This window comes from Anguilla anguilla, chromosome 12, assembly GCF_013347855.1.
Source record: "Anguilla anguilla isolate fAngAng1 chromosome 12, fAngAng1.pri, whole genome shotgun sequence".
Classification (NCBI taxonomy): domain Eukaryota; kingdom Metazoa; phylum Chordata; class Actinopteri; order Anguilliformes; family Anguillidae; genus Anguilla; species Anguilla anguilla.
In genome coordinates this window covers 40,588,165-40,610,690 of record NC_049212.1, presented here as the reverse complement: position 1 = coordinate 40,610,690, position 22,526 = coordinate 40,588,165, and the positions used below count along the sequence as shown (strand labels likewise).

The 22,526-nt window shown below is 34.0% G+C and overlaps 2 protein-coding genes across 2 annotated transcripts; both read right to left on the bottom strand.

Moving 5' to 3' along the window:
• Positions 1-6,895: 6,895 nt before the first annotated feature.
• On the bottom strand, positions 6,896-9,223 carry LOC118210253 (olfactory receptor 52E2-like). The gene is made up of 2 exons (XM_035386278.1): positions 9,209-9,223; positions 6,896-8,756 (listed from the first exon to the last, which is right to left on the bottom strand). Exon 2 carries the CDS (start codon positions 8,744-8,746, stop codon positions 7,802-7,804), a length of 945 nt encoding a protein of 314 aa, XP_035242169.1. The 5' UTR covers positions 8,747-8,756; positions 9,209-9,223; the 3' UTR covers positions 6,896-7,801.
• Positions 9,224-12,344: 3,121 nt separating this feature from the next.
• On the bottom strand, positions 12,345-14,300 carry LOC118210250 (olfactory receptor 52B2-like). The gene is made up of 2 exons (XM_035386274.1): positions 14,283-14,300; positions 12,345-13,829 (listed from the first exon to the last, which is right to left on the bottom strand). The coding sequence occupies exons 1-2, from the start codon at positions 14,283-14,285 to the stop codon at positions 12,876-12,878; spliced, it is 957 nt and encodes a 318-aa protein (XP_035242165.1). The 5' UTR covers positions 14,286-14,300; the 3' UTR covers positions 12,345-12,875.
• Positions 14,301-22,526: the final 8,226 nt, after the last annotated feature.

Here is a 22,526-nt window from a genome sequence, read left to right as displayed (position 1 = left end):
CATGAATACTATAATTTAAATGCAAAATCATATGTATGAGGTCATTTAAAAAAGAAAAATGTTCTCCCTAAGAAAAACATGCATGTATTAGACATTTTGTATGGTCATGGGTACACATGCTACTAGACATTTTTTTTTGGTTCATTCAAAATCAATAAAACTCATGTCCCAACCTTTCTTCAAGCTGCTGAACACAACCGTAAACTTGCCTCAACCCTCAGACTTACCGTTTTCCTAACCCTAACCCTAGCTGAACCCTAATTTGAGCCCTAAACTCTAATTTGAAGCCATTGGTACCATTGAAAACACCTGAAAACCCATTTAAAATGGATGGAAAACAAGGTAAATATCATGAATACTATAATTTAAATGCAAAATCATATGTATGAGGTCATTTAAAAAAGAAAAATGTTCTCCCTAAGAAAAACATGCATGTATTAGACATTTTGTATGGTCATGGGTACACATGCTACTAGACATTTTTTTTGGTTCATTCAAAATCAATAAAACTCATGTCCCAACCTTTCTTCAAGCTGCTGAACACAACCGTAAACTTGCCTCAACCCTCAGACTTACCGTTTTCCTAACCCTAACCCTAGCTGAACCCTAATTTGAACCCTAAACTCTAATTTGAAGCCATTGGTACCATTGAAAACAGCTGAAAACCCATTTAAAATGGATGGAAAACAAGGTAAATATCATGAATACTATAATTTAAATGCAAAATCATATGTATGAGGTCATTTAAAAAAGAAAAATGTTCTCCCTAAGAAAAACATGCATGTATTAGACATTTTGTATGGTCATGGGTACACATGCTACTAGACATTTTTTTTGGTTCATTCAAAATTAATAAAACTCATGTCCCAACCTTTCTTCAAGCTGCTGAACACAACCGTAAACTTGCCCCAACCCTCAGACTTACCGTTTTCCTAACCCTAACCCTAGCTGAACCCTAATTTGAGCCCTAAACTCTAATTTGAAGCAATTGGTACCATTGAAAACACCTGAAAACCCATTTAAAATGGATGGAAAACAAGGTAAATATCATGAATACTATAATTTAAATGCAAAATCATATGTATGAGGTCATTTAAAAAAGAAAAATGTTCTCCCTAAGAAAAACATGCATGTATTAGACATTTTGTATGGTCATGGGTACACATGCTACTAGACATTTTTTTTGGTTCATTCAAAATCAATAAAACTCATGTCCCAACCTTTCTTCAAGCTGCTGAACACAACCGTAAACTTGCCTCAACCCTCAGACTTACCGTTTTCCTAACCCTAACCCAAGCTGAACCCTAATTTGAGCCCTAAACTCTAATTTGAAGCCATTGGTACCATTGAAAACACCTGAAAACGCATTTAAAATGGATGGAAAACAAGGTAAATATCATGAATACTATCATTTAAATGCAAAATCATATGTATGAGGTCATTTAAAAAAGAAAAATGTTCTCCCTAAGAAAAACATGCATGTATTAGACATTTTGTATGGTCATGGGTACACATGCTACTAGACATTTTTTTTGGTTCATTCAAAATCAATAAAACTCATGTCCCAACCTTTCTTCAAGCTGCTGAACACAACCGTAAACTTGCCTCAACCCTCAGACTTACCGTTTTCCTAACCCTAACCCTAGCTGAACCCTAATTTGAGCCCTAAACTCTAATTTGAAGCCATTGGTACCATTGAAAACACCTGAAAACCCATTTAAAATGGATGGAAAACAAGGTAAATATCATGAATACTATAATTTAAATGCAAAATCATATGTATGAGGTCATTTAAAAAAGAAAAATGTTCTCCCTAAGAAAAACATGCATGTATTAGACATTTTGTATGGTCATGGGTACACATGCTACTAGACATTTTTTTTGGTTCATTCAAAATCAATAAAACTCATGTCCCAACCTTTCTTCAAGCTGCTGAACACAACCGTGAACTTGCCTCAACCCTCAGACTTACCGTTTTCCTAACCCTAACCCTAGCTGAACCCTAATTTGAGCCCTAAACTCTAATTTGAAGCCATTGGTACCATTGAAAACACCTGAAAACCCATTTAAAATGGATGGAAAACAAGGTAAATATCATGAATACTATAATTTAAATGCAAAATCATATGTATGAGGTCATTTAAAAAAGAAAAATGTTCTCCCTAAGAAAAACATGCATGTATTAGACATTTTGTATGGTCATGGGTACACATGCTACTAGACATTTTTTTTGGTTCATTCAAAATCAATAAAACTCATGTCCCAACCTTTCTTCAAGCTGCTGAACACAACCGTAAACTTGCCTCAACCCTCAGACTTACCGTTTTCCTAACCCTAACCCTAGCTGAACCCTAATTTGAGCCCTAAACTCTAATTTGAAGCCATTGGTACCATTGAAAACACCTGAAAACCCATTTAAAATGGATGGAAAACAAGGTAAATATCATGAATACTATAATTTAAATGCAAAATCATATGTATGAGGTCATTTAAAAAAGAAAAATGTTCTCCCTAAGAAAAACATGCATGTATTAGACATTTTGTATGGTCATGGGTACACATGCTACTAGACATTTTTTTTGGTTCATTCAAAATTAATAAAACTCATGTCCCAACCTTTCTTCAAGCTGCTGAACACAACCGTAAACTTGCCCCAACCCTCAGACTTACCGTTTTCCTAACCCTAACCCTAGCTGAACCCTAATTTGAGCCCTAAACTCTAATTTGAAGCAATTGGTACCATTGAAAACACCTGAAAACCCATTTAAAATGGATGGAAAACAAGGTAAATATCATGAATACTATAATTTAAATGCAAAATCATATGTATGAGGTCATTTAAAAAAGATAAATGTTCTCCCTAAGAAAAACATGCATGTATTAGACATTTTGTATGGTCATGGGTACACATGCTACTAGACATTTTTTTTGGTTCATTCAAAATCAATAAAACTCATGTCCCAACCTTTCTTCAAGCTGCTGAACACAACCGTAAACTTGCCTCAACCCTCAGACTTACCGTTTTCCTAACCCTAACCCTAGCTGAACCCTAATTTGAGCCCTAAACTCTAATTTGAAGCCATTGGTACCATTGAAAACACCTGAAAACGCATATAAAATGGATGGAAAACAAGGTAAATATCATGAATACTATCATTTAAATGCAAAATCATATGTATGAGGTCATTTAAAAAAGAAAAATGTTCTCCCTAAGAAAAACATGCATGTATTAGACATTTTGTATGGTCATGGGTACACATGCTACTAGACATTTTTTTTGGTTCATTCAAAATCAATAAAACTCATGTCCCAACCTTTCTTCAAGCTGCTGAACACAACCGTAAACTTGCCTCAACCCTCAGACTTACCGTTTTCCTAACCCTAACCCTAGCTGAACCCTAATTTGAGCCCTAAACTCTAATTTGAAGCCATTGGTACCATTGAAAACACCTGAAAACCCATTTAAAATGGATGGAAAACAAGGTAAATATCATGAATACTATAATTTAAATGCAAAATCATATGTATGAGTTCATTTAAAAAGAAAAATGTTCTCCCTAAGAAAAACATGCATGTATTAGACATTTTGTATGGTCATGGGTACACATGCTACTAGACATTTTTTTTTTGCTTCATTCAAAATCAATAAAACTCATGTCCCAACCTTTCTTCAAGCTGCTGAACACAACCGTAAACTTGCCTCAAGCCCCAGACTTACCGTTTTCCTAACCCTAACCCTAGCTGAACCCTAATTTGAGCCCTAAACTCTAATTTGAAGCCATTGGTACCATTGAAAACACCTGAAAACCCATTTAAAATGGATGGAAAACAAGGTAAATATCATGAATACTATAATTTAAATGCAAAATCATATGTATGAGGTCATTTAAAAAAGAAAAATGTTCTCCCTAAGAAAAACATGCATGTATTAGACATTTTGTATGGTCATGGGTACACACGCTACTAGACATTTTTTTTGGTTCATTCAAAATCAATAAAACTCATGTCCCAACCTTTCTTCAAGCTGCTGAACACAACCGTAAACTTGCCTCAACCCTCAGACTTACCGTTTTCCTAACCCTAACCCTAGCTGAACCCTAATTTGAGCCCTAAACTCTAATTTGAAGCCATTGGTACCATTGAAAACAGCTGAAAACGCATTTAAAATGGATGGAAAACAAGGTAAATATCATGAATACTATAATTTAAATGCAAAATCATATGTATGAGGTCATTTAAAAAAGAAAAATGTTCTCCCTAAGAAAAACATGCATGTATTAGACATTTTGGATGGTCATGGGTACACATGCTACTAGACATTTTTTTTGGTTCATTCAAAATCAATAAAACTCATGTCCCAACCTTTCTTCAAGCTGCTGAACACAACCGTAAACTTGCCTCAACCCTCAGACTTACCGTTTTCCTAACCCTAACCCAAGCTGAACCCTAATTTGAGCCCTAAACTCTAATTTGAAGCCATTGGTACCATTGAAAACACCTGAAAACCCATTTAAAATGGATGGAAAACAAGGTAAATATCATGAATACTATAATTTAAATGCAAAATCATATGTATGAGGTCATTTAAAAAAGAAAAATGTTCTCCCTAAGAAAAACATGCATGTATTAGACATTTTGTATGGTCATGGGTACACATGCTACTAGATATTTTTTTTTGGTTCATTCAAAATCAATAAAACTCATGTCCCAACCTTTCTTCAAGCTGCTGAACACAACCGTAAACTTGCCTCAACCCTCAGACTTACCGTTTTCCTAACCCTAACCCTAGCTGAACCCTAATTTGAGCCCTAAACTCTAATTTGAAGCCATTGGTACCATTGAAAACACCTGAAAACCCATTTAAAATGGATGGAAAACAAGGTAAATATCATGAATACTATAATTTAAATGCAAAATCATATGTATGAGGTCATTTAAAAAAGAAAAATGTTCTCCCTAAGAAAAACATGCATGTATTAGACATTTTGTATGGTCATGGGTACACATGCTACTAGACATTTTTTTTGGTTCATTCAAAATCAATAAAACTCATGTCCCAACCTTTCTTCAAGCTGCTGAATACAACTGTAAACTTGCCTCAACCCTCAGACTTGCCGTTTTCCTAACCCTAACCCTAGCTGAACCCTAATTTGAGCCCTAAACTCTAATTTGAAGCCATTGGTACCATTGAAAACACCTGAAAACCCATTTAAAATGGATGGAAAACAAGGTAAATATCATGAATACTATAATTTAAATGTAAAATCATATGTATGAGGTCATTTAAAAAAGAAAAATGTTCTCCCTAAGAAAAACATGCATGTATTAGACATTTTGTATGGTCATGGGTACACATGCTACTAGACATTTTTTTTGGTTCATTCAAAATCAATAAAACTCATGTCCCAACCTTTCTTCAAGCTGCTGAACACAACCGTAAACTTGCCTCAACCCTCAGACTTACCGTTTTCCTAACCCTAACCGTAGCTGAACCCTAATTTGAGCCCTAAACTCTAATTTGAAGCCATTGGTACCATTGAAAACACCTGAAAACCCATTTAAAATGGATGGAAAACAAGGTAAATATCATGAATACTATAATTTAAATGCAAAATCATATGTATGAGGTCATTTAAAAAAGAAAAATGTTCTCCCTAAGAAAAACATGCATGTATTAGACATTTTGTATGGTCATGGGTACACTGCTACTAGACATTTTTTTTGGTTCATTCAAAATTAATAAAACTCATGTCCCAACCTTTCTTCAAGCTGCTGAACACAACCGTAAACTTGCCCCAACCCTCAGACTTATCGTTTTCCTAACCCTAACCCTAGCTGAACCCTAATTTGAGCCCTAAACTCTAATTTGAAGCCATTGGTACCATTGAAAACACCTGAAAACCCATTTAAAATGGATGGAAAACAAGGTAAATATCATGAATACTATAATTTAAAGGAGAACAGTACATCCGCAATCCTTTTTAAAAGAAAAAATTGCCTCACTTGTCAAGCTCATAATTATCTTATGATGCTATATGCATTGACCAGGCTGATCACAACCTTGCAGTCTGAACATAAATTTGTGGTACGATGATGCTTATTAGACAGATTATAGCCATGGTATTATACAGTAAGCCTGACCAAGCTGCTCATAATCTTACAGTACTGTGAATCTGAGACTAGTCCACTCACCTTCCAGATTGTACAATAGATCATGAATTAGAATCTCCATGCGGTATACTTGTTGCCTAGGGCATGGGAAATACTCATTCAAATTTATTGTCTGCGGATATGTGCTAAATGAACATAGCATTTCCCCTGGAGTGATCATAAAAAGCTTGTCCCACCCCTGTGCAACAAAAGATTACACACTATAGAGCACAGAAAAACATACAATAGTGAATGATTATATATTAGGTACCACATAGTGTCACGATGTGTTTGCATTATTTTTCTATTTAATATCAATGTTTTAATCTACACCATCATTAGGGGCAAATGTATATGCTTTTATAATGGCCAAAAAACATTTGATTCATTTTTGGAGAGGTTTTGGATAGGTTTTTTGTCCAACTTGAGACCCCCCCCCCCCCCCCAAATATCCCCACATGGAAATTATGCAAATGTGAGTTTCATGAGTCAAAGCAGTTGATTTGTAGTGAAATATCTGATTATGATTTACAGCAAAACTCAATTTAGACATTTTGGATACATTTGGAGACACCAGGACACCATGGTACACTGCTTACTTTTTGCTTCATAGATCTTTAGTGGTTCTGCGTACCACCTTCAGATTTTGTATATATTATAGTTCAAACAAACATTAATTTATAACATTTATATTTTATTTACAATAGAATAATAAAGACTCAGCTTTGAAATGCAGCCTTGAGATTAAAAACAAAAAGCCAAAACATCCATCACACTTTTTCTTTGCTGAATGTACATTCATTATTTGTCACAGTAGCACACATTATACTTCAGAGGTCATTAATACTGCACAATGAGACCAGAGTATCTTCTACCATTAAAGACTGGCATTAGACAGAGGTCACACATAATCAAAGAAGTTTAAAACTCCACCTTTTTATAAGAATGTGCCATTACCAAATTTTATTTATATGCACTTGCACCAGTGGTGACTTGTGACCTTTATCATGGCTGCTGGATAGTCATGAAAAATAAGACAATGAGAGGGAGATGGGCTGGTTTCACAAACAAATCATAAACATAAGCATAAATACTGTTTTTGGCAATAGTCATTATAATATGAGAATTATATGTTGTACCACATAGAACCTGGTGGAAATGGTACTTTCTGAAACATCTGAAAAGCCTTACCATTTTGTTTGTTGGGTACAAAGCTGTACTCAAAAACTGCATGATGCTGAAAATTGTCTGGCTTGGAATCAGTATGAATCATTTTATATTTAATCAGCTCATAAAGTACAAAGCTTTTATGAGCAGCGTTATCTTGGCATCTAATGTTTTATTTTATGAATTGTGTTTCCTAGTTGATTTTATTGTTGTAAAGCATATAGCATGAAGCTGATTGCAACCTGAACTTCACAGGATGTAACTTTAAAAACATTTTAATAGCTTCTTTTTCCTTGCTGATTTTAACAATACATTTCCTTATTTATTGTATTCTCATCCTGTATTTGATTGGATTCAACAGATGGGGAATCACAAAAATATCTGTGATTTATTTTATGAATGATGTTCTCTAGTTGATTTAATCATTGAAATGCACATTGAGTGGAACCGATTTCAATCTGAACTCCACAAAAAAGGAAAAAGCTCAAAAAAACCAGAAAAATCTTTCTTTTTTCCTCACTGTTTTAGCGATACATTTCCTGATCTCCTGTGTTCTGATACCATATATAATTGGATGCAACAGAGGGGGGATCACAAAAGTGTCTACAATAATTAATATGTTAACCTGTTCTGGTAGGTATGAACTGTATCGATTATAAATCACAGAGAATAGAGAAGCCAGGGCAAAATTAACAAAGGTGATTAAATGCGGAGAGCATGTGCTGAGTGCTTTCTTTTGTGCGTCTTTTGAGGCTTTCAGGCTCACATTGAGGATCACTGCGTATGAGAGCAGCACGACAATACAAGGGAAACCAACTAAGATCGTAACCATGCAAACGCCATACAGATTAACCAGAGCACTTTTCACACAGGAGAGGTTAACAATTCCTAGGTTCTCACAAAACAGCTTGTGAATGGTGTTCTTGCATAGCGGCAGTCTTGAAGTCAAACACACAAGGATGGTTATAGAGACGAGAGGAACAACGTTGGCCGCAGTCAACAGTGTTTTCACTTTTCCGGGAGTCATGATGCTGTGGTACTGCAAAGGCTTGCAAATGGAGACGTATCGGTCGTAGGCCATGACCGAAAAAGTGGTATACACAGAAGTTAAATAGAAATATCCCCAAAAGATCTGAACCAGGCAACCTGCCAGTGAGCTCTTCTGAGTGTCTGAAAGAAGGTTCTCCATGACTTTAGGCCAGACAGCAGAGCTTCCTATCAGTCCGTTTGCTGCCAAGTTAAACAAAAAAATATACATGGGCTTGTGTAGGCTGGAATCAAAATAGATGACCAGCATCAGAAAAACATTACAAAAAACTGAGAGGAGGTAGAAAATAAAAGTCAGAGTGAAAAACAAGTAATTGATTGGGCGAAAGGATCCATATGAAGTGAATATTATAGTGATGTCCAAAGAGGAGTGATTCATCATGATGGTTTTCCTGTGGGGTAGAAATTATTGAACAATATACAAAACAGAATGTTAGGATATGTCCAGGCCGTCATTGCAAATGAAAATAGTTAATTACTGATCTGCCTGGTTTATTGAAGCTTAAAAACACAAAAACTGCATTTAACATTAATCAGCAACTCACTGACCTGTTGTTTTATGCCAGTATTTTCCCTTTATGTAAATATTTTCATCTTCCCAATCAAGAGCAGCTATGTACTTAATTGTAAACACACTGTAGTATTCAACACTGAAGGAGTATTCATATATTCACAGCTATTGTAATGTATGTTATAAAGTATATTTTACAATGTAACTTCTGATATTATGAGCCATGTTACTTGTGGGAAGGAATGATGCTCACACTGAAAACTGAACTGAGAATGTTGAATCTAATTCCACAGATACATAATTCCAAAACGTTATGCCACATTATAAACTTACCGTGACTCCACTCTTGTTACCTGTGTTGTATTAAAGTGCTGATAGACAACCCAGATTTATATCTTTCTCTGGGTTGTTGGGCATTAGTGTGTTTCTATTTTGAACACTGTCTGACGGAGGATGTCCCCTCTAGGATTAATCGGATTGTATGATGCAAGTAGAAGCAGAAATTAAGATATACAAATATGAATCATCGAGAGACTTGCGGCACAGTCCGTTGGCATGGCTGAGTCTGAGGCCCTATGTGAGTCAATCCGCATGGATGAGGGTTCGATTCCCACCACGACACCTTCAGAGCTGTAATCCTTTCTCTTCCTGTTAGTCTGTCTGAATTAACCAAAGAATATTAAAGGAGGGCAGTATGTCCACAATCCTTTTTTAAAGAAAAAATTGCCTCACTTGTCAAGCTCATAATAATCACATGATGCTATGTGCATTGAACTAGGCTGATTATAACCTTACAGTACTATGAATCTAGGATTAGCTCACTCATCTTCTAAGAACATGCTTTGTGAAATTGTTTAGGTTTTCTCTAATTGGTGGTGTCAGGGTCCCATTGTCTATTCATTAGGGGGAGCTCTTGTTTCATTCTGTGTTTCACCTTTGTGTTATTTTTCCTGATTGGTCTTGTTATCATTGGGTTATTTATTTGGTGTGGTTTTGCTTCATTTAGTTTAGAGTATCATCTGTTAATTTAGGTATTTTAGTCCCTGGATTTCTGTCAGCCATCGCTTAGTCTTTGTGATGTGCCTTAGCCTTGTCTCTCATGTCTAGTTTTCCCTGATAACCACGGTTTCTCTCGCGTTCTGTGTCTGTTTGTTTTGGATTTCAAAGGATTTACATCCCAAGCACCACTCCACCCCTGGAAAATCATCCAGCGTCTCTAACACCCTTACCCTTCCATCCTTCCTGGACAGCCAAAACCTCTTGTTTCTGGCCCAGAACATGACACCGAAACCCAACGAGTTTCGGCCATTCAGCTTTCCAACTGAATGCCACAAGGTGATTTCTGTGGTTTCCATGCTCTCTGGAAGAGCCCTTGCCTGGCCAACTGCCCTCTGGGAGATCGGGACCTGCTGGGGGGGCTGAGGCTGGAAAGAGGCTTGTCTGCCTTCAACAAGGTACTGGAAGGTTTGCGGCCTACTCCATAGAGTTTGGGACCTTGGTGGTGCTCTTAGCATCATGTTTTCTGTGGACTTCTCTCTATGGTGGATAAAGCCACGGGACTCTGCAGATTGTCTGGCTTGGAATCAGTTTAGTGAATCATTTCATATTTAATCATCTCATCAAGCGCAAAGCTTTTTTTTAGGAACTTTATCTTTAACTTTATGTTTTATGAATTCAATTTAATATGCGTTTCATATGCTGAAGAGAAAACGTAAGGCAACTAGCCCCTTGAAACGGGAGGTGAAGATGGCTGCAGTACAGGCCTGGCAGAGCATCACCAGAGAAGATACTCAGCACCTGTTTATGTCTATGGATCATAGACTTCAAGCAGTCATCGCATGCAAAAGACATGAGGCATCTTCATATCTTTTTGCATGCATCTGCTTTCATTTACATAATGTTAATATGTCCCAAACATTATAGTGGCCTGAAATGGGGGACTATGTATAAAAAGTGCTGTATTTTCTACATCGTGAAACTAAAGTGTATAAAAATAACTTAACAGCAGATAACCTGCTCTTTCACTACATGTGGATTGTTTGATTAAAATTCTAAATTTGAGGAGTATGAAGCCAATAAAAATATGTCTTTGTCCCGCACATTATGGAGCTCAATGTATATCTATTATTTGCAATCACAGGCTATTTCTATGTTGCAGCATCATGTTACCACCACTATGCCATATCGACCATACACACATATAGCCACATGTAGGCTACTGTCGACATATTACTGTCAGTAATAACTGATGTTATAATTACATTTAAAGTGCATTTTTGTGTCTTCTGCAGTGGGTGAATTGCACCAATCAAAGCCAGTTTGTACTGCTTATAAGGATAACAATCGTTCAGGTTTGACATCGGGGATACACCTTTTCAGGTAAATCCAGGACAGCATGCGAAGATGTGGTATTTGTTACAGACTTCCCTTAATAGTGAAGCTAAACAGTTTAATAAAATGGTAGGCGTAGTATAACGTTTCCCATCGTGGCTAGGTCTGTTATATTATGTTACATTATGTTTCTAACATTGTACTGTGAATATTGCATTAGCACCTGTTATTGTATTCCATTATACACGGACAACATACAGTAAAATGCACTTCGCCATCTCTGTACATAGGCTCTCTAATTAGCCACTCAGCACTGCAGATCACCATGAGGTTGTTATTGCCTAGTTTTGGACGAATTTCATCCGCAAGAATAAGATTTGGTCTTCTGAGGGAGTGGCTAATGTTAGCTGTCAGATGATGCTGAAAAGTTCAGGAGACAAATTAATGAGACCAATTGTTTAATTTTTCTCAGTATCGTAGTCTTGTTTGCAATCTGTGAATGTGTGTGGTGTGTGTGTGTGTGTGTGTGTGTATATTTGGGTAATCTCATGTTTGTCTCCTGTGCAGAAGGAGATGGGCTGGGTCATTGCCATCTAACCGCATCACTGCTCTGCACTTTCCTCATTGAACAAGCAATTAGGTCAATTTTCAAGACCGAATCGAATTTGTTTTACAAACAGGAACTTCCCTTTCCATATTGTCTAGAGATAGAGAGGAAAGATTAGAAGACTAATCATTTGGCACAGAGTGCAGAAACTAGTTTCAAGACCTGTTCTCTTCATTTTAACACTGTAGGTACATAATATAAGTATATTAATTAAAGCTGTTTTTTTTAACTCAGTCTATTGTGTGTGAAATGAATTTTATTAGAATGAGGGAAAAAAGACTGTTCATTTGTTCTACAAAATAAATCTGAGGATAGAAATGCCTTCATATATTATTGCTCAAACAAACACACAAATTTAGAATGTTTTTTTTATTTACAGTAGAATAATAATGTCAAAAACTCTACTTTGAAATGCAACCAGGAGATTAAAAACAAAAATATCCACCACCCCTTTCCATTATAGAATGCACATTAATACTGCACAATGACACACTCGCCTGACCTATCAATAAATTCAAATTCAGGTCTCTCTCTCTCTCTCTCTCTTTCTATGTGTCTGTCTATCTCACACACACATGCATGCACGTACATGCATATTTCTTCAGTCACTCTGCCTATGAGCATATAAAATCAACAAGACTTTATTCTTTTTTTCATTCTTTATGAAATATTGTTTATGAAACATCAATATCCTGGGTGATATATTTCATACATTACAGCCCAGAAACCAGATGTGTCATCCACCAGTACAGCCTCTTCTATGCACTGGTTTTCATATTGACTCTGGACAGAAATACTGTTTGTCTTTTTCTAGCATACATTTTCACCGATATTCATTACAAAATTCTTCTTTAATATTACATTACATTACATTACATTTATTTGGCCGACGCTTATATCCAAAGCAAAGTGCATGCCTATAACGATTACATGTTTTGGCTTACTAGCATGTTTTGATGAAAACTCCGCATTTGACCGTCACCTAAACACTTTTCAAGTATTCCAAACACACAGCTGACTCAGGTCTCCCTCCCACGGCTGAGAGCGAACATTTGTTTAACCTCACACCACCATGCCGAAACCTTTCTTCCTCATCATTCTCGCGATCGATCTCCTGATCTCCTGAGTCCGTATCCCGTACACTATTGGGTGCAGCAGAGGAGGCACCATGACGAAGTGCAGCGACAGAAATACGTTAATCCCGGACGGCCGGGTGGTGTGAATTCGGTTGTAGATGACGTTGAACAGAGACGCCAGGGAGAAATTGATGAAGGTGATCAAATGAGGACTGCACGTGCTCAGAGCTTTCATCTGAGCCTCCTTCGAGTTCTTTAAGCTCACGGTCAATATCATGGCGTAAGAGACCAGCACGATGATTATGGGGAGGAGGATCAGGCCTATGATGACGCACAGGCCGTACGCGTTGATGACAGCGCTGCTCACGCACGCCAGGTTGACGACCGTCAGGTTGTCGCAGAACATCTTGTCGATGGTGTACCTGCAGAGCGGCAGCCGGGACGTCAGGTATATCTGTAGGGCTGTGGCGCAGACGGGCGTGGCGTTCACCAGGACCAAGAGCTGCCTCACTCTCCCGCCCGTCATGATGCTGTGGTACTGCAGCGGCTTGCAGATGGAGACGTAGCGGTCGTAGGCCATCGCGGTCAGGGTGGTGTAGGCGCCCGTGGCGTAGACGTTGACCCAGAACACCTGCAGCAGGCAGGCCCGCTGGGAGATCTCCTGCATGCCCGAGTACAGAATGTCCATGATCTTCGGCCAGACGGCCGAGCTCCCTATCAGTCCGTTCACCGCCAGGTTGAAGAGGAGGATGTACATGGGCTTGTGCAGGCTGGATTCAACACGGATGACCAGCATCAGAAAAACGTTTGAGAAAACGGAGAGCAGGTAGAGAAAAAGAGTGAGTGTGAAGAAGAGGTAATTGAGCGGATGGGATCCGTATGCGGTGAACATCAACGTCACGTTCCAAGAGGACTGGTTCATTCTGACAGCTTCGGTTTCCTGCGGGGGACAATTCATTGAGTCATTTTCAAAGAGATGAGAAATCATTTATTATTAAAAAAAAAAAAAAAATTCAATGAAATTTAAAAAAACACACAGGTACACAACCTAATAATAATGTGTGCATTTGGGCATTTTGGGGGACACGGTACACGTTATCATATAGTCTATTTTCTTCTTGCATAATCCACACTTTATTGCACTTTAACCTTAACTAATCTTCAGAAACTGGAATTTGTTAAACTGTGTAAAAGATAATTTTCTTCTAATATATAGGTGCTAAATTTATTACATTCATTTATATTTAAAAATATATTTTATATTAAAGTTTTAAAATAATTATGAACTAAAAATTCTATAGATTAATTTAATTTTGTATTTATAGCATGGAAATAAACATGTCTTGACAGTTTACGGGTAATTCCTCTATTGAACGTCGCGGTATTCCCTTACCATGGCTGATGTCTTCCTCTTCTCACTGCCAGGTAACAGGCTGCACAGATTTATATATTTATCGGTGTGCGGTCAGACGCTGGGGTGCAGTGTTTCTATTTTTAATATAGTCCAAGGGAGCGCTTCTCCTCAAGGAGTAAATTAAATAATGCTGCAGTCTGGGAGAAGAAATTACACAATTTATCGATAATTCCACATGATTATGTGTTTCAATGTTGAAGTGAACAATAAGACAGGGTGCACTTTTTAAATGAACCAGGTTATGTTAACTTTAAAAATAAAATACAATACAGCATTATCCTGCATAACCAATTATGTTTACGTGAACATAAGGTTTGCGACAAAGACATATTTTCTCTTGATTTGGCTCTACACTCCTCAGTTTTAGATAGTTTTGTAATAAAACCTGTGGTTAAAGCTCAGTTTTTATTAAAGGGTATTTTTATACACATTGGTTTGACCATGTGGAAATTACAGAACTTATTCTGTAATTCCTTTCAGAACACCATAATGTCTGTGGCATATAAATGTAAATGTTATGTAAATGAAAGTAGTCAGGTTTAGTACTTTGTCACATATCTTGTGGAAGCAATGACTGCTTGAAGTCTGTGACCCATTGACATCACCAGGTGCTGAGTATCTTCTCTGGTGATGCTCTGCCAGGCCTGTACTGCAGCCATCTGCAGCTCCTACTTGTTTCAGGGGCTAGTTGCCTTACATTTTCTCTTCAGCACATGAAACGCATATTAAATTGAATTCAGTGAATTCATTGAGTGAATGACTTGGCCAGTAAACAATTTCCCATTTGAAAAACTCCTTTGTTGCTTTATGTTTCGGATCATTGCCTTTCTGTTGGATGAAGCCCTGTCCAATGAATCAGATAAGATGCTTCTCTACACTTCAGAATTCATCCTGATGTTGCAATCAATAGTTACATCATCAATAAAGACAAGTGAGCCAGTAACTGTGGCAGGCATACATGCCTAAACTATAACACCACCACCACCATTAGTTTTTATAAAACATAAAGTTAAAGATAAAGTTCCTAAAAAAAGCTTTGCACTTGAGATGATTAAATATAAAATGATTCACTGAACTGATTCCAAGCCAGACAAGTCCTTATTTTGGCAAATGGTACAATACTTATTATGTAACAGTTATCTATAGCTATGAACATTATGTCCAGTTCACACAGCATGCATAGACTAGGTCTGAACATTATGACAAGTCAAATTAGAATGAGGGTGGATGGTGTAAAATTATGAAAGTATATTTTAAGTACTGAAATTTTTAAAGAATTTTTAAAAATGATTTCAATATACAAGTTCCTGATGCTATTCTGTGTAAATTTAAAAGAAGAAAAAAAAAACAGGGTGTAAAGCAGCTCATTAAAATGTTACTTTCTGATGGATATCACAGGGGATATTATTTTACATCTTTAATACTTCAAATATTTTCCACTTAAGTGTATTATCATTTAAATAATGCTATTATTTGTTCCATGAAAAAAATTGGAGGTGTTTTGTGCTTGTCCTGACTACTAATCCAATTGAGTTTTTGTAGACCATTTAAAGCATGGGTTTAAGCCTTGATAGATATGGTGCAAATGTTCAGCTGTATTGTTAAACAACAATTTATTTTGTGCTCAAGCTGGAGTAAACTTAAGTAACATCGCCATCTAGTGGCACAGTCGGCTCATCACAAAGCATTTAAAATCATTTTCTTGAGGTCGGGGCCTAATCTATTTGGCTGAGAAAATAAATGGCTCTTTAAACATGTTTACTTGCATCTGCATGGGTTGCTTCAGTCTGGTGTGGTATTAATCCTTAAGGCATGAACCTGAAAATATCATAATGCTAAAGCCTAAATCCTTGTTAATGTAGATTTGCTTTGGAAAGATTTGAGATGTGTTTTTTTTAACCTTGTCTCACTGTATTTCATACTGCATACCATGTGTCTAAATGAAAAACAAATCTAATTGTTTTAAATGCAACCAAAAGATATTGAAGGCTGCCTTTATCAGACTGGGTTAAATAATCATTTGTAAAGTTCCTGCTCATGACATCTTAAATGTCAGAACTAGACTAGAAAAAAAAAAAAAAAAAGAGGGGGAAGAGTGTTGTGTCTTGCACAACATGCACAACCCTTTAATTTAATATTTAAAGACAATTGTCTTGGGAGGCAAGAACATATTCTAAAAAATGAATTTATTTATTTATTGCTCTATATTCTCGACAAACAATTTGGATTAACAGTTGGGTCTATTAAACTGGGTCTGTAGCGTGTGTGGATCTAAATTAGAAGTTTTAAGTAGCCTGGGTAAGCAGAATTATGATTAAATATTCATCTTTCTATCACACCTAGAAAAACAAATATAGTTTAGATGTGGAATGTGAATGTAAAAATGCAGGAGAATCAGAAAGAATCATAACCGTTTCCTTGTTGATTTATTCTTGAATCTTCTGACATTATTATGGCATGATTGCTGCCTTAATGGTAAAATGTGAGTGCTTTATGATGGTTTTGCAGTCTGATGGCACGGGGCTTGCGTCTGCGAGTGTAGTTTCTGCAGTTCCTGATCGATGATGAACGATGGCCGTGCATACTAAGCCAGGATGTACTTGCTCCTGCATTTACTGCATGACGCCAGCAGAGGTCGCCAAAACACCAAGAATAATTACAGCAACGGGACCTAGTTTTTGAAAGGAAAGATGGCGCATGCGGGTTTTTAATACAATTTGCATAATGGTCAGCATTAACTGGGGGGGGGGATATATATATATATATACATACATATATATCTGGGTCAAATACGTATTTGTTTTGGAATCAAATACTTCTCTACACTTTACTAATCTTGTCTGGTGTATTGGAACCAAGGAAATACTCTCAAAAAGTGCAAAACCCGCCTTCTGGTCATATTGGCAGGCTCAGTTAAACCAGGCGAGATAAACAGAGCACAGAAAAGTATTTGAATCTAAAACAAATATGTGGAGAAGCATTCAGTTAGTATATGCACATTTATTGCATAAGAAGCCAAAGTAAAAACTTCTTCAGCAAGGTCCTGTAGAGAAACCAGTTCCCATGGCTAGTGCGAAATAGCAACTGTGATCACCAGGTCTAAAAAATTGTGCATCAGGCTATTTCTATTAATTTCTTCTACTTTAGATCTTAAATATACACAATTTTCTATCCATGTGAATGAATGAACAACAAATTAAATTGTTTAGCATTTATGTCATTTGGGACATAAGACTGTACTCTAATATATTTTGTTAATTTGCCACTGATAAAGCTTTTTCTCCATTAATGTGTTCAAATATATTTGTATTTGTTTCTTACACTGTGGATCTTAAACATATACACAATTTCCTAGCCATCTGAATAAATGAAGAAAAAAATAAGTTTTGTTTTTGCATTTTTTTCATTTTGGACATAAAACTATAGTCTTATGTATTTTGATATTTTCAACAAAAATAATTTTTATTAATAGATTCAAATACATTTCTATTTATTTGTTACACTGTGGATCTTAAATATACACAATATTGTATGCATCTGAATGAATGAACAACACATTTAATTAAAAAAATATATATTTCTCACTTTGGACATAAGACTAATCTTATGTTTGTTTGTTTTTTCACAGAAATATCCTTTTCTCCATGAATGTGTTCAAATACATTTCTACTTATTCCATTGTGGATCTTAAATATACACAATAGTTTATGCATCTGAATGAACAAACAAGAAATATAATATTGAAAAATATATTTCTCACTTTGGACATAAGAATATACTCTTATGTATTATTTTATTTAACACAGAAATGTCTTTTTCTCCATTAATGTGCTCAAATACATTTCTATTTATTTATTCCACTGTGGATCTTAAATATACAGACTATTTCATGCAGCTGAATCAATGAACAACAAACTTAATTTTAAAAACTATATTTCTCACTTTAGACATAAGACTATAATCTTAGGTATTTTTTTCCCCACAGAAATACCCTTTTCTCCATTAATGTGTTCAAATACATTTCTATTTATTTATTCCACATATGTATATCTTAAATATGCACATATATGTTTTATACAGCTGAATCAATGAACAACAAACTTAATTAAAAAAAATATATTTCTCACATTAGACATAAGACTATAGTCTTATGTATTTTGTTATTTTCCACAGAAATACCCTTTTCTCCATTAATGTGTTCAAGTACATTTCTATTTATTTGTTCCACTATGGATCCTAAATATACACAATATTCTATCCATCTGAATGAATGAACAACAAATTTAATTAGAAAAATTTACAAATTTCTCACTTTGGACATAAGACTATTGTCTTAGGTGTTTTTCCCCCCCACATAAATACCCTTTTCTCCATTAATGTGTTCAAATACATTTCTATTTATTCCACTGTGGATCTTAAATATACACAATAGTTTATGAATCAGAATGAATGAACAACAAATTTAATTTTATATATATATATTTTATATAATATATAATATAATATATAATATAATATATAAAACGAACAAGAAATATAATATTTAAAAATATATTTCTCACTTTGGACATAAGAATATACTCTTATGTATTATTTTATTTAACACAGAAATATCTTTTTCTCCATTAATGTGTTCAAATACATTTCTATTTATTCCATTGTGGATCTTAAATATACACAAAATTTTATGCATCTGAATGAATGAACAACAAATTTAATTAGAAAAATTTACAAATTTCTCACTTTGGACATAAGACTATTGTCTTAAGTTTCCCCCCCCCCCCCCCCCCCCACATACATACCCTTTTCTCCATTAATGTGTTCAAATACATTTCTATTTATTTATTCCACTGTGGATCTTAAATATACACAACAGTTTATGAATCAGAATGAATGAACAACAAATTTAATTTATATATATATATATATATATATATATATATATATATATTTCTCACTTTGGACATAAGACTATAGGTTTATGTATTTCATGATGTTCCACAGAAATACCTTTTTCTGCATTAATGTGTTCAAATACATTTCTATTTATTTATTCCACTGTGGATCTTAAATATACAGAATATTCTATCCATCTGAATGAATACACAACAAATATAATTTTGAAAAATATATTTCCAACTTTGCACCTAAGATTATAGTCTTATGTATTTTGTTATTTTCCACAGAAATACCTTTTTCTCCATTAATGTGTTCAAATACATTTCTATTTATTTATTCTACTGTGGATCTTAAATTGATACAATATTTTATGCATCTGAATGAACGAACAAGAAATTTAATATTTAAAAATATATTTCTCACTTTGGACATAAGAATATAGTCTTATGCATTATATTTAACACAGAAAAAACGTTTTCTCCATTAATGTGCTCAATTACATTTATATTTATTTATTCCACATATTTATATCTTAAATATGCACATATATATTTTATACAGCTGAATCAATGAACAACATAATTAATTTTAAAAATATATATTTCTCACTTTGGACATAAGACTATAGTCTTATGCATTTTGTTATTTTCCACAGAAATACCTTTTTCTGCATTAATGTGTTCAAATACATTTCTGTTTATTTATTCCACTGTGGATCTTAAATATACAGAATATTCTATCCATCTGAATGAATACACAACAAATATAATTTTGAAAAATATATTTCCAACTTTGCACCTAAGATTATAGTCTTATGTATTTTGTTATTTTCCACAGAAATACCTTTTTCTCCATTAATGTGTTCAAATACATTTCTATTTATTTATTCCACTGTGGATCTTAAATATACAGACTATTTTATGCAGCCGAATCAATGAACAACTGACTTAATTTTAAAAACTATATTTCTCACTTTAGACATAAGACTATAATCTTAGGTATTTTTTTCCCCACAGAAATACCCTTTTCTCCATTAATGTGTTCAAATATATTTATATTTATTTATTCCACCGTGGATCTTAAATATACACAAAATGTTATGCATCTGAATGAATGAACAACAAATTTAATTAGAAAAATTTACAAATTTCTCACTTTGGACATAAGACTATTGTCTTAGGTTTTTTTTCCCCCCACATAAATACCCTTTTCTCTATTAATGTGTTCAAATATATTTATATTTATTCCACTGTGGATCTTAAATATACACAATAGTTTATGAATCAGAATGAATGAACAACAAATTTAATTAAAAATATATATATATATATATATCTCACTTTGGACATAAGACTATAGGTTTATGTATTTCATGATGTTCCACAGAAATACCTTTTTCTGCATTAATGTGTTCAAATACATTTCTATTTATTTATTCCACTGTGGATCTTAAATATACAGAATATTCTATCCATCTGAATGAATACACAACAAATATAATTTTGAAAAATATATTTCCAACTTTGCACCTAAGATTATAGTCTTATGTATTTTGTTATTTTCCACAGAAATACCTTTTTCCCCATTAATGTGTTCAAATACATTTCTATTTATTTATTCCACTGTGGATCTTAAATTTGTACAATATTTTATGCATCTGAATGAACGAACAAGAAATTTAATATTTAAAAATATATTTCTCACTTTGGACATAAGAATATAGTCTTATGCATTATATTTAACACAGAAAAAACTTTTTCTCCATTAATGTGCTCAATTACATTTATATTTATTTATTCCACATATTTATATCTTAAATATGCACATATATATTTTATACAGCTGAATCAATGAACAACATAATTAATTAAAAAAATATCTATTTCTCACTTTGGACATAAGACTATAGTCTTTTGTATTTTGTCATTTTCCACTGAAATACCTTTTTCTGCATTAATGTGTTCAAATACATTTATATTTATTTATCCCATGTGGATCTTAAATATGCACATATATATTTTATGTAGCTGAATCAATGAACAACAAACTTAATTAAAAAATATTTATTTCTCGCATTAGACATAAGACTATAGTCTTATGTATTTTGTTATTTTCCACAGAAGTAACTTTTTCTGCATTAATGTGTTCAAATACATTTCTATTTATTTATTCCACTGTGGATCTTAAATATACAGACTTTTTTATGCAGCTGAATCAATGAACAACAAACTTAATTTTAAAAACTATATTTCTCACTTTAGACATAAGACTATAATTTTAGGTATTTTTTTCCCCACATAAATACCCCTTTCTCTATTAATGTGTTCAAATACATTTCTATTTATTCCACTGTGGATCTTAAATATACACAATAGTTTATGAATCAGAATGAATGAACAACAAATTTAATTATATATATATATATATATATATATATATTTCTCACTTTGGACATAAGACTATAGGTTTATGTATTTCATGATGTTCCACAGAAATACCTTTTTCTGCATTAATGTGTTCAAATACATTTCTATTTATTTATTCCACTGTGGATCTTAAATATACAGAATATTCTATCCATCTGAATGAATACACAACAAATATAATTTTGAAAAATATATTTCCAACTTTGCACCTAAGATTATAGTCTTATGTATTTTGTTATTTTCCACAGAAATACCTTTTTCCCCATTAATGTGTTCAAATACATTTCTATTTATTTATTCCACTGTGGATCTTAAATTTATACAATATTTTATGCATCTGAATGAACGAACAAGAAATTTAATATTTAAAAATATATTTCTCACTTTGGACATAAGAATATAGTCTTATGCATTATATTTAACACAGAAAAAACTTTTTCTCCATTAATGTGCTCAATTACATTTATATTTATTTATTCCACATATTTATATCTTAAATATGCACATATATATTTTATACAGCTGAATCAATGAACAACATAATTTAAAAAATATCTATTTCTCACTTTGGACATAAGACTATAGTCTTATGTATTTTGTTATTTTCCACAGAAGTACCTTTTTCTGCATTAATGTGTTCAAATACATTTCTATTTATTTATTCCACTGTGGATCTTAAATATACAGAATATTCTATCCATCTGAATGAATACACAACAAATATAATTTTGAAAAATATTATAGTCTTATGTATTTTGTTATTTTCCACAGAAGTAACTTGTTCTTCATGTGTTCAAATACATTTCTATTTATTTATTCCACTGTGGATCTTTAATATACACAATATTTTATGCATCTGAATGAATGAACAACAATTTTTATTTTTGTCCATTTCTAA

Coding starts and splice junctions, on each gene's coding strand:
- LOC118210253 (XM_035386278.1), bottom strand. CDS start 8,746: ATGATGAATCACTCCTCTTTGGACATCACTATAATATTCACTTCATAT.